Here is a 14,079-nt window from a genome sequence, read left to right as displayed (position 1 = left end):
TATACCGGTGCATTGATCATCACCCCTTGCCCTTTGCTCTGCTGCGTGTATATAATAAATCGCGCTTTATCGGCGTGACAGGTGAATTTTCTGGAGGTCTTTCTCCTGATATTTTCGATCGTGCTTTATGTAAATCACAACAGTGGAACTGCAGAGTGTGATCACACAATATACTGCAGATTTTCTACACTGTAAAACGCTGTTTTGAGGCACTGGATATTAAAATAACAAATTGATTTGCTTTGGGTTCATCGAATTTCACTGTAAACGTGTATTTAATTTTCTATCGCCATAATTGCATCTTTTGAAAAACGTTGGAGAATGAGATGTGCACTGCAGCATAATGTATTATTATTATTATTATTATTATTATATTATTATTATTATTATTATTATTGCTGGTGTGGTTGTTCAGCTACGGACTTGTTATCCATACAGCTAGTAGCATATATCGACACCTACTGACAGTGTACTTCTGCAGCCGTGTGTGCCCCTAATTGACCTATACTGACCTAGGCAATACTCTTGGGCTAATGGACAGGTCGTCAAAACAGATCTAGTTGCATGTAACTCGCTGGCAAAGTGCCGAACAGAAATATGCGACTTATCTCTGACTTGAATAGTGGAATATACATTACTTGCGGCAGGTGAGTTGAGTTTTTGTATTATGTTCTGACGGCGCCGAACAACAGTGCTGACGTGTTTTTATAATAATAATAAACTCTAGCAGGCCATTCAACTTCAGTTAACTTATCAATGTCACCGATTTATTAAAATAGACTTTTTAAGAATAAAGGGTTTCGTATAATTAGTTTTGAATCGTAACATCCCTCGGTAGCCATCTGTAAAATCACATTATATGAAGCTATCTTGTCTTGTACATTATAGCCTAACTAAACTACAGGCACAAAACGCATACTGATCATGCGTGGTTTAAACTGCACGATTACAAGCGATGTTGTAAATCTTACATAAAACACAGACAAGACAAACACTTGACCCGTTATATATTCAACCCGTGCTAAATGCCCCTGGGAACTGTGACATAATTATAATATTGTATAGGCCTGTGTACTGTCTTTAAACCCATTTCAGTTAAAAGTATGGCATTTTTCCTATGCAGTATGCAAAGTTAGGCGGTAGCTTTTCACAGAGAGAATACAGGCTTCTTTTTTTTCTTCAGTTATTCAAATACTACAGTGGTAAATGCGACTTGAAATGTACTGTTATTATTACCAGTAGTGGTACAGTAATAGGCGTAGCAAGGGGTTGGGAGTGCTTTGTTGTCTGTAGCATTTATTTATCTAACTCATGTTTTTTCTAAATTCATTATTATTATTATTATTATTAATTTAATAATAATAATAATAATAATAATAATAATAATAATAATAATAATAATAATAATAAGTGTTACATATTATTATTTGTAGCACTAGTATCGTTAGTTTTTGCATATATATCCTTTGCTGAAGAAATCCTGTTTTTACATGGTGTGTATTTAGATAACTTACACGACTTAGTATGATACATAAATCCACGATGTCAAATCACATGATGTAGGTAATACATAAGCATAACTTCATCTTGTAGGTTTAAGATGAACAATTGGTATTCCTCATACTTCATTCATTCTTAAACTTGTCATGATTTGGAACCGTCATCACGTTCGAATATTGCCATTCTGAACCACGAGGTCCAGGTGTAGAAACTCGCTTAGTTGCGCGCTGCGCTTGCACCCTCACAGTTAGGTTTTGTAGAAACAGCTGAAGTAACAGACAAAAAACTTAGAACTGAGTATGTATGTTTGCGTAATAGGCATTTCCAAATAAATAAAGTTGTCTTTTACACGTTGTGCATACTGTGCACAATAATATCATGAAGCGGTCAACATCAAAGCTGCTTCAACTAGCCAACAGAAGGGACTCGTAGCGCCTGTCACTCACATCGACCCTTTCGCACTCCGATTGGCAGAGAAGGTGTGTGGGCGGAGAGAGTTGGCAAAATCTATTTAAAATGCATTGTGGAAAGACTTGGCGAGGCAGAGTACCATTCACAGTCACAGAGATAGCATGTGGGCGGATTGGTTATAAGCACAATTACACAGCGTAAACCTGACTTGGGATACTCAAGAAGGCAACAAAACCCCTGGGGTGTTGTAAATACAGCCCGGTTTGTCGTTCACTGACAGAGATCAAAAGGTAGGCGTTTTCTTATGTTACATCTGTATCTCCTACAGCTGCTGCCTGCTGTTCTATTTAGAATTTAGCGACACGCGAACTTGCTGTCAAACTAAACTGACTTAAAACTTTCCGAAGCAACCTGTCTGGATTTTAACTAGAAGTGCGGTGTCATTCGCTATAGTTTTACAAAGTGTTCTGCACACTGAGCATTCCTGTTTTATGTCAGGGGTAATAAGGTTTTGGTTTCAGTTAAACAAACAAAAAAGAAAAGAAAAGAAAAAGGGTGTTAGGCTTTTTTTTTGTTATGTTGCATCTGTAGTCTCCTAATGCGCTTGGCTGCCTGCATGTCGTTTCTATTTTTTACTAAATTTAGAAGACCGGTGGTGCAACCGGTCTGGTGCGTACAACTGCATGTTGCAATTATATATATATATATATATATTATATATTACTGTTATATTATATATATATATATATAGTATATTATATATATATATATAACGATTATATAACGCTTAGAAGTCCATACATGTCTGTTCTTTCTGTACGTCTTTTACTCACTTGTCTGGTGGAAGCAGATGGCACTCGAGCATTGGAAATGCACCACGGTGCCTTCCCCGCGGTAGGCTTTTATACAAATGTTTAAATGTTTCCAATATACACTGTATTTGGAAGTGGTCCTGGTGTGAATGGTTAAACTCAGCCTGACACCCGTGAATCAATCATACCCTAAGCTGCATCGCTTTGCATGGTCCAAACTCCATTCTGAATACAGTAGCAAGCATGAAAACCTGTTGAGAGACGCAGCTCGCTTCATCCGAGCTTTGAAAGAATGTATTCCAGCACTTTATGCTTGAGTGTACAGGTGGTTATCGGGTTGTCTATCATACTTCACAAAAATGTGTATTTCTAAACTCTCTACTGGTAATTAATATATACTCCTTACACTTTAAATATTTGCTTGCTGTGTGCACCTGTAGCATTCATTCCAGTTTCGTGTGTGTGTGTGTGTATGTGCGTGTGTGTGTGTGTGTGTGTGTGTGTGTGTGTGTGTGTGTGTGTGTGTGTGTGTGTGAACTGTGGGTGTTCAGCACAACATCATACGTGTGTGTGTGTGTGTGTGTGTGTGTGTGTGTGTGTGTGTGTGTGTTTGTGAACTGTGGGTGTTCAGCACAACATCATACATGTTTATTATAACCCTATGTGATCGCTAATAGCTACAATAACGTTTCATCCCGGAAAAAAAAAAAAAAACGTTACAAAAGAAGAGGTAGCACTCTGCCAGGTCACAGGGCAGCCCTTACGCGTGTTCTAAATGATTACACCAGCTTTGTGTTCAGTACAACGTTGTATTTCTTTGCTTTTATGTTTGTATTCAGCCGACTTTTTTTCCCCCTTGCTCCTCAGTAACGCAACAGTTGTGCTCCTAGGCAACAAGTGCTGAGCAGCAGCGGCAGCAGGGCCGAGTTGTGCTGTCAGCTGAAGCAGAGCCGCGCCCCCTTAAGAACTCAGAGAACTCACACTCTTCCCTCTTCCAACGCGAACCCCGTCCTAGCTACGCCACACACGCACGCAGTCTCTTACTGTAGCACCGGTTGAGAGAACCCTTCTCTTGTTCAACTCACCTCATATAAAACAGCAGCATGCGAATTCACTTGTGAGTCAGTAGCATCCGGGAAACTTTCGAAATAATCAGCAACTCCTGTGTATAATATTGCTTAATATTTATTAACAAGATCTGAAAGACTGAGAAGTTCATGCAGCGGGAGTTCGGAGTAGACCTACCAGTGAGGAACTGCCTGTTATGTAAAACAGGCAGTATTGTAGCTCACTGCAGACTCTAAATTACCCCACAGCTGCAGGACAAATGCTGGAGTATTGAAATGCTTGTTGTTCTTGTCTTGGTGCAGGATTCTTGTTTTCTGCATCCTTGCTTTTCCTGCTAGTGCACATATGTTGTATTTACACTGGATGCTACTCATTAAACTGACCCTATGTTCTGTATTGCTTAAGTCCAAAACATCTTGTAGTAAAGTTCACTGCACACTGGATCCATCCCGTCATTCATCGACCGTCATCCGAAGAATCATGCGTCAGTCCGTTGCACGCTAGATGTGTTAATATCGTACTACAGAGCACTGCTGTGCAGTGGAGGTAAATAAACCTAGTTTCAGTATGTTAATAAAAAATAAATACAATTTTGTTGACCATAAATGAACACAAAAAAGTTAAATGTAGTATAAACTTAATGATTAGCAAATGCTGATTGAAGTTAAAATGTTTGCTAATTATTATGTTTCTACTAGATCTATAATAATGTTGTTACGCAACACATAATAAAAACATTTTAAAAAACATATGATATTACACAACACAGTTGTCATAGTATCAGAAACAATATGACCAATATTACATTTTTCAAACACATTTAATATATCTATATCTAAATATATCTAAAAGGGGAAGCTAACAATGAGCTACCGAAAATATGGAGCCAGAAATTCCATCACTTTCATATACTGCCCCTCTTTTCTGACTGTTGTCCTGATCGCTCTTGCCCTGTCACGCTTCTTCCTTTGATATGTGTCTCCAGGTTAGGCCGTTGTTTCTTTACTTCCTCGACTACAATTGAAGTAAAAAGTATATGCTTGCAATAACCTACACTGCACATAATCCACGTGTTTATGCATGCTATCAGTTCATAATTTCATGTTTTATAATACATATCATTCATGCACAAGTCGGATCAAATCAAACTATTTTCGATTCGAAAATTGTCGCATCATTGTTGTACACCAATTACGGGCTCGTTGTGCACGGTGCAATAGGGAATGCACATGAGTGTTTTTTTCTTCTTAGACACACGTTAAAATCGGATGCATGATCGGATCGAGTGTGCAATGACCTTAAACCTCATCCCTGCTCTTCCAATACTGCAGAGCTGTGGTTACTGCTGAAAAGCGTGTTGATCTTCACAGCAAAGCAAAAGTTGCAAAAATTCTGTCATTATATATTTCACTAAATGAACAATGTACCTCTGGGAAACCAGCTGTTAAAGATATGGCTACAGTAGAGTTCAGTAGAATTGAACTTATGGTGGTGGAAGCAGTTATTAGGCAGTTTTCCATCTTTTTTGTTTTTTTTACTGTCTGGAACTTGAAGAATCCAGTGACATTCCAAAAGAAGTGGCACATTCCCTCTTTAATAACCTTTTCCCCATTAGAATCCTACAGGTGATTAAGCAGTAGTTTGTTAAATCTTCTGCAAAACATGCAGGTTATGAAGTCCTTTAACCTGGGCAGCTGGTATTATGAATAGCCACTGATTTGGGGCTCTGTGGCATTACACTATAGAGAGATAAGCAGTTTCTTTTGACTTATTTGTTAATGCAATTTCACAATTTAAAGTGAGATACATTTGAAGCATATGAAAAACTAGGTTGAATAAAATATGACCCTGGCATTATAAAAACCTTTTTACAGATCAGAGAGCTTCTCTTTATTTGCAGTGATAAAGAACATACAGAATGCAGATTGAAGACAGCCGTGTTTGAGCCAATGTTTCTCTTAATCCTCGATGTGACTGCAGTTCTGAGGGAACACTGCAGCTCCCAGTGGGTTTCCAGTGAGTCAACAAGTCCTGTGGGTTCCCTTGAGGGCTGCTATTCAAGGCGTTTCTAGGAGAAAGCAAGAGCTTGCCTTTGAAATCTAAAATGTTTCAGCTTCAAGAAAAAAAGCCTTTCTCTGTTGAAAGGTGGTTCTTGTAGTAAAAGCAGCCATGTCATAGAGGGACAGGGGAAAATATCAAGCCGACAAAAATCAAAAGATTGCGGTATATAATTACCAAGAAACAGAGCACAGTGCAAAAGATAGCTTTATTACCTGCTTATATTCAATGTTCATGCAGCAGCTTCTTGTTCTGTGTAGACTACATTTCCCCAAACAAGCACGACATTGCATGTGACACACCAAAGCAACTGTGCAAACGATGACTTGCACGACGAAATACAAAATCATAAATGCATCAGACATTTTGGTACTGGACTGTGTGCGTGTCTCTGGGTTTCACTCGGGGTATCGTTCATTAGGATCATGAAATATTTGTTAATTGAATGTCCTCATCACTCTTGTCAGTACGTGCTGCTTTATTTTCAAATTGCCTGTTGCCTGGGGATGGTGTCCTGGTAGCTCCAGTTACTTCAATACTGAACTCGCAGCAGGAAAAATAGACCTCTTGGAATGGGTCGAAGCTCATTTGGATGATATTGATCCAGCTGATGTTGACCTAGTCTGACATTAATGCAATCTGTTATCTAACATGCACATGCAACAATACAGAACACATTCGAGCTGCGGACGATTTCAACATAGATTTTAAAACTCAGTAGCTTTGCTTTCTTCCTTCCCAGTGGAGTGTTTTGTTACTTGAGCGTAATCCAAGACCTTGGGTCCCATCAGATTGGGTTTCAGGTCTTCATAAAAAAAAAAAAAAGTTAATAAAAATAACTTCTATCATGTAGAAAACTTAAAGCAGTCTTAAAGTGTTGAACAGAATCATTCAAATTGGCAGCAATTTAGAAGGATGCTGAAATATCCATGATTTACAGGCATCAAATGAACTTTCATTTTAAGATTCATCAAATAATTATTTTGCTAATGTCAACAGCTTGAGTCCAAACACCTGATATCTTTTTTTTTTAATTGGATAAAATGATTGCATTGCAGTAAAGCTTCTTTGTTTTATATTTGTTGTGTATGTTTTAAATCAATAATATGATTTAATAAAGTAAATACAAATGTATCTTTCTAAATGGTGTTTTAATCAATAGGCCGAAGCAAGTGTATAAATATTCCTGATTGAAGTCTGTTTTCTAAATTTAATAAAACTCACACATTTGTTTAAATTTTTTAAACAGGGTATGTCACCAAAGAGCTCTTCGTACCAGATGAAAAAGGACTGACACGCTCCATCCGAACGCCTGAGATCTTCCTTGGTGGAACCAAGGACAGCAGAGGACAGGGCGCCTTTGTTCCGTACCCATTTTTCCTGTGTGTGTGGTCCCACGAGCGTTCAAAACTGTTTCTCCAAAGGTTTTTACAGAAACTCAGACTGTTTTCCAAAGCAGAAGCACAGCCGTCCCAGGCGGAAGTGATGGGAAGCGTGCGAGCGAACCGCTACAGCATTGTGTCGTCCGAGGAAGACGGGATGAAGCTGGCCACCATGGCGGTGCCCAATGGCTACGGCAACAGCAAGGGCAAAGTGCACACCAGGCACCAGAGCCACAGCCGCTTCGTCAAGAAGGATGGCCACTGCAATGTTCAGTTTGTTAACGTGAGTGAGAAGAAACAGCGCTATCTGGCCGACATCTTCACCACCTGCGTGGATATTCGCTGGCGCTGGATGCTTGTTATCTTCTGCCTTGGCTTCGTGCTCTCCTGGCTCTTCTTTGGCTGCGTCTTCTGGCTGGTGGCTCTTCTCCATGGTGACCTGGATGCCGGGGCCCCAAAGCCCTGTGTCTCGCAGGTCAGCAGCTTCACAGCGGCTTTCCTCTTCTCCATAGAGACGCAGACCACCATTGGGTACGGCTTCCGCTACGTGACAGATGAGTGCCCCATCGCCGTCTTCATGGTGGTGTTCCAGAGCATCGTGGGTTGCATCATCGATGCCTTCATCATCGGGGCTGTAATGGCCAAGATGGCCAAGCCCAAGAAGAGGAACGAGACACTGATCTTCAGCCACAATGCAACGGTGGCCATGCGAGACAACAAGCTCTGTCTGATGTGGCGCGTGGGCAACCTACGTAAGAGCCACCTGGTGGAGGCCCATGTGCGGGCGCAGCTCCTCAAGTCCCGGACCACAGCTGAGGGGGAGTACATCCCTCTTGACCAGATTGACATTGATGTGGGCTTCGACAGCGGCATTGACCGCATCTTTCTGGTGTCGCCAATCACCATCGTTCACGAGATCAATGAGGATAGCCCCTTCTATGACATGAGCAAGCAGGAACTGGAGGCCTCGGAGTTTGAGATTGTGGTCATCTTGGAAGGCATGGTGGAAGCCACTGCCATGACCACCCAGTGTCGCAGCTCCTACCTGGCCAGTGAGATCCTCTGGGGTCACCGCTTTGACCCAGTGCTCTTCGAGGAAAAGAACTACTACAAAGTGGACTACTCACGCTTTCACAAAACCTATGAGGTGCCTAGCACGCCCCTATGCAGTGCCAGGGACCTCGCGGAGAAGAAGTACATCCTGTCCCACGCCAACTCCTTCTGTTATGAGAATGAGGTGCCGCTTTTGAGCAAGGAGGAGATGGGGGACATTGGGGGTAGCTTGGGGCCAGAAGGCACCAGTACAGACTCTAACTCTGACATTGACCACACTCAGGCCACTGTGCCCCTGGAGCCTAGACCTTTGAGACGAGAGTCAGAAATATGACTGTATGACCTTTGGAAAAAAATTGAAAAGAAATATGTTCAAAGGCACATTGAGCTGAACTGGACCCAAAAACAAAAACAGATTTCGGCCAACGGTACTGCTGAGTGGCTTAGATTGAGGACTTGAACTGGGAATGGAAAGACACACAGACAGAAAGTTACAAGGCTCATGTGATGAATATGAACAAAGCTGTTCTGTAAGACAGCAAACTTGTATTTATTTGTATACAAAAGGAAATGATTATACTTCTGTGTGTGACTAAGGGGAGTGGTTGATGTAAGGATAAGGTTTTTACAAAACTTGAAAAAGGCAGGCATGTGTCTTTGGTTATCTGTCGAGCCTAATTTAAAGCAGGACAAGACGGGTCGAGTAGCATGACACCAAGTATATCTGCCTTACTCTTTTAATGCTGCTATTAAAATGAAACAAAACCTATAAAAAATACATATATTAAGAACTTTACATAGTGAAGACGGATAGATAATTTGTCTGCAAATATGTGAAAAGTAAATTATAAAACCGCTGTTGAATGGGAATTAGTGGATTGAAAGCTACTCATACCAAAGATATTGCATGATTTGCACATGGTATTGATGGAGTACAAAGGGGTTCATTGGCACCAGGTTAGAGCACTTACTGCACGCTTTGTTTTTAGGTCAGATTTCTGTTGTACTAAGTTAGTGTAAGACCTTTAGGGATTCTTTTTTAAAGAAGGCTGAGTACTTTCTTCCACACTCTGAAAGGGACCTCTAGGTCTTACACCTGTTCCGTCCCGTCAGCTGACTCCTGCTGAGGGCTGGAGTATTTGTGGGGTTAATGAAGGGCCACGTGTCTAGAAAAGCTGAGTGCATAACTTCTCCCTAGAGACACGACCTGGTATGTTGCGAGAAAAAAAAAACACTGCCAGAGCATTAAAATGTATTTGTATTATTATTAGTATTAATATTATTGTTATTGCTATTAATATTATTAGTAGTAGTATTATTTGGCCACGAATTAGGACAGTATAGCACACGGATATAGCAGAGCTATAGTATGGTGTTGTTGAATGCCGCGATATACAATAACAATAATTGCTACTATTTCTATTGAATCCAGGCTTACATCTAGTTTTAGAAATCTTCCCGCCAAGTTTCCTCTGGCAGTGAGCTGGTCTCTTGCCACAGAGGTGCGCTTGGTTGCTTAGGAACAGGGAGATTGACAGTCCCATTTGTATTAATCTCGGGGGGGGGGGGGGCTTGTGCAGCTCCAGGCTTTGAATACATGGTAGGCCACAAAGCAATACACAGTTCAGAGTAGGAGGGGCAAACATATACAAGAGTGTATGCTACTGAAACCCATCTTTTTCTAGTCTCTAAGTGTAGCATCTTTTTGCAACATGAGCCTCCAACCCAGTCTCAGACCCTCTCCAAATAAAACAGCAGAATGCTGCAAACACAAGCAGCGTTTTGTAATATTATAGCCTGCCTGGCCGAGTTGGTTGGCTGGGTGCCTCTTTTAGAAGAGGATCGCACTAGTGGCATTACAGAGGACTGTCTCAACTGGGTAGAAGTAATAATGAGAGTGTGTCTGCGTCTGGGCAACAAAACGAAGCCGGGAAGCAGATCTAGGGAATTGATCAGGAGAACTTGAATTCAGCTTTCTCGAGAAAGTGAATGTTAAAAAGTGCTGCTACGTTGTATATTGTTAGGATAACAAATGATTAAAGCCAAAGAGTATTCATTGTCTCAGACATAACATTTTATTTAAAAAAAAAAAAGAAAGAAAACTAACACAAATAATAGAAACAAACTAAAATATTAGGAAACTTTTTCTATGTTTTGTTGGGAAAATGCAAAACTAACTAGAATAAAAAAACACTATGTTTGTCAAATGATGTACGTGTTTAAAGTTGATCAAATATTTTCATATTTATAGCCAAATGTAAAGGATTTCTGTAAGATGTAAATGGTAAAGGTAAAGGGTAGTGCTCTATTGCTGCAGGTTAGCACATTTATTACCTGTTCATGTCAAACCTTATAGGTTCCCTAGAGCTTTATTTATTATTTAAGCATGATATTTTTACAATTAAAGCCATTTTTTTGGAACAGCCTTGTCAAAAGAGCAGTTAATCGCAATGCAAACCCCCACACAAAGTGCATTGCATGTCTGCCTGTCCTTTGTCTTTGCTTGTGACAGGGTGTAAGCATTTACTGGCTTGCAAAAGGCATTGTTTTAAAATGTATTTACAATACGATGCTGGCTGATGGCGTGGCATGTATCATTATTATGATCATTTGAGATTTTATTATAACATGCATTCCAAAACCCAATTCAAGAATATGTGCCCTAGTGACTGCACACTAATCAATCTTGTGCTTTTGTTGGGTAGTCTTTCCACACAAATCCAGCTTCAGCCAATGCTCCAAGCCAGAAAGTATGTTGTATGTTGTAATATATAGTTTGTATAAAACAACAGTGGGGATGGCTTCATATTAGGAAACACATCTTACATGCATACTGTATGTGATATGTATTGGGTTTCCATATGCTTCAGCTAAGGACAACTATACAAGTTGGTAAAATCAAGCTGTTTACATTTCCCTGTCTCTCCAGCGTAAGGACAAAGGATTGCCTAGTATTTCCTTTAGGTTTTTGTGGAAGATGACAAGGTTGAAAGCCAAAAGTATTGTAATGTATTTTCTAAGTGGCTTCTGCCAGCCATAGTTTCCATACGGTTGCTTTTCTTTGTGATTCTCTTGATTTGCAGCCTCAGCAGCACTGCATCGCTTCCCTTTTTCCTGTAGAAATCGCCTTTCATTTGCAGCCTTCTGAATCAGAGTCTTCCTATTTCACTGCAAATTCCCTGGAGTGTACAGATTTGTTTATATTAATATTATTGTTATTATTATTGCTGTTGTTGTTATTATTGTTGTTGTTATTGTATGTCTTATTTTATTGTTTTTAAATAAAACCGCGATTAATTATTGCAAACGCTTCTTTGTTTTATAATGTGTTCACAAGGCTTTGAACTCTGAAAAACAAAAAAAAGTGTGAAATTATAAAATGACTTGACATTGTAATATCATATTTGCACTGCAGGCCACAATAACACAATGGGCCAGATTTTCAATGCTATTTATTCCAAATTATCATTAGTACATTTTTTCCTTCTAGAATGAAGAGCTGGCGCTCCAAACCCACTTTATAAACAGAGTGGAATGACTATAACTGGCTCTTTAAAAGACTGTGTGAGACACAGCATGGCCCAGTGAATATACATACACATGCACATGACTCATCTAGTTCAGAGGCTATTACTGTGATGCTTCAGTAAAGCGTTCGGCAGGCCTAATGTTTTTCTGTCTCAATGATGTACTGTATTATAGTCTAGTTCTTTTTTCAATTTGAAAACAAAACCGCAACTCTCTGACACCTTTTTAGCCATGACAAACACAGAGATGATCTGACGAGCGCTGATTGAAGTTGCTGGACGCTGTCAGGAGGGAGGCTATATTAATCAACAACTTGAAACAGTCTTGCTGTCAGTTGTCTGCATTTGTCGCAGCTCCTCTCGGCTGCTAAGTTCCCTTTCTGGACCAAACCCATACTGGAGGAAGCCTGTGCAGCCTCAAAAACCTGCTATAGGCATACATGTATACTAACACCCTTTAAAAACAATCAGCCCCTCTCAAAAAGTTCATGGTATATTTTTCCAGAATTTGTTTCGATCTTGATTCAGATGAATACAATGTATCTCTCCTCCCCCTCCCACTATGAACTCAATTCCTTCTCAACAGGCTGTATGCGTGCTGGTAGGATAGATTGCTGCCCTGGGTGTACTCATTGATCACTCCTGTCCTTTACGGTCTGCTTTGGGTTTGTCACAATGTCACATGGGTAATGGGCAAAGCTCTATGGACTTATTAGAATCCTTTACAAATATATCTTAAACAATGAGTATAGTATTAATTATTTTTACAAATACATAGACAGGTGATCAGAATCAGCCTTTAATAACTTTCATAGACCACATTAAACAGGTCTGCTTGTATCTGGTCATCTTTGTTCTTGTTCAATATGGTCACATTCACTGGAAGCTGTCGGACGGAATAGATTTCTGCTAACTTAAAAAATTCTGTCGGTCCAAAAAATAGCCTGGAATCATGATGAACTGTTCGCAAATTTAAAACCAAAGCAAAACTCTTAAGCCATGCTTGCTAAAGATTCACAGCAAGGGCATCCAAAACCGTCTGATGAACCAAGGAAGAAGGCAGCTAAAAAACTGTCTGTTAGAATATTTTGCAGGATTTCGTATCTGTTCAAAATAACTCTGAGACAAAAGTCATAAAATGTTTCTTTAAAATAATACCTTGCTTAGCAGGGACTGCTGAAGAGACGAGACACAAACCAGCCCACCCCTTCCCCATTGACACTGTGAATCACAGAACATCCCCACGACCTGTTCCCATTACAGGTCACATGCTAATGCACAAATTGGCTTTCGACTAAAAGCCTAAAAAGCTTCCACTTGAGTTCTAGATTTTTCTAGATTTTACAGATTAATGGGGGGGGTCTAGTCTCTATAAAGCAGTACTCTGCTTATTTGCCCAAACAGTAAACACCAACATGCCTCATTGATAGCACAAGGGTGAGAGAGAGATGAAGACAGTTGTGTCAAATACAAACCTCTGTTGCACTACGCTCATCAAACACATGTCGGCACAAAAAAACGCATTTCCAACAGTTTGTTTTCTTGCCAACGCTACACACTTTTTGTACAAGCTCTAACAAGACAGTTATGATAACCTCTATACACAGTCTGTGACGTCTCCACAGGGGCTGCTATTTCTGTTCCCCATGTATAGATCGCTTGTCAGCAAGAATTACATAAGTGTAAATGCAGTGGGTACCAAATAATAAAAACAGTATGCATATTTCCCACATATATACCTCACAATATATACCCCACGGTTTCATTTTCTTAAGATAACATATCCTTGTGTCCTTGTAACAATACAATTGTCTTAAAACTGAAATGTTTGTGGTTTATCAAATTGTCCCACCAGGATTTTTCAATTTTTTTGATCGTAATATTAGGCACAATAAGGTTATAATCTGAAACTGTGGGATGTCATTGCCATTTCTTCCCCAGTACTGATCAGTCACAATCTAGTTTGGAAAATTAAATCTTGGAATGTGTGTGTGACGTGAATGTGTATCCTGTCAATACACAATATAGCCCTGGAATCAAAGTTAATCAGAGCATCACCCTCAGGCAAAACATTCTATCACTGCATGGAAAAGACTTACATAAGAGTTAATCAGAGATTGACATGTCAGCATATCTGTTTCACTGCTATAGGGCAGCAATTTAAGAAAATGCAAAATATTCCACTGCACCCTTTTTTCTACAAGTTACATAATTGTATCTGATAATCTCCTGTTTACTGCTGTATAGAAGTAATGGATAGAAAAGTAA

General features: G+C 39.8%; 1 protein-coding gene across 1 annotated transcript; it reads left to right on the top strand.

Moving 5' to 3' along the window:
* The first annotated feature begins 2,060 nt into the window (after positions 1–2,060).
* Positions 2,061–11,522, top strand: LOC121295826 (inward rectifier potassium channel 2-like). Its single transcript, XM_041220910.1, has 2 exons — positions 2,061–2,201; positions 7,099–11,522. Exon 2 carries the CDS (start codon positions 7,335–7,337, stop codon positions 8,616–8,618), a length of 1,284 nt encoding a protein of 427 aa, XP_041076844.1. The 5' UTR covers positions 2,061–2,201; positions 7,099–7,334; the 3' UTR covers positions 8,619–11,522.
* The last annotated feature ends 2,557 nt before the right edge of the window (positions 11,523–14,079 follow it).

This window comes from Polyodon spathula, chromosome 20 (genome assembly GCF_017654505.1).
Source record: "Polyodon spathula isolate WHYD16114869_AA chromosome 20, ASM1765450v1, whole genome shotgun sequence".
In the NCBI taxonomy this organism is placed as follows: Eukaryota; Metazoa; Chordata; class Actinopteri; order Acipenseriformes; family Polyodontidae; genus Polyodon; species Polyodon spathula.
The sequence above is the reverse complement of the archived record's forward strand: the minus strand, read 5'-3'. Positions and strand labels throughout refer to the sequence as shown.

Coding starts and splice junctions, on each gene's coding strand:
- LOC121295826 (XM_041220910.1), top strand. CDS start 7,335: ATGGGAAGCGTGCGAGCGAACCGCTACAGCATTGTGTCGTCCGAGGAA.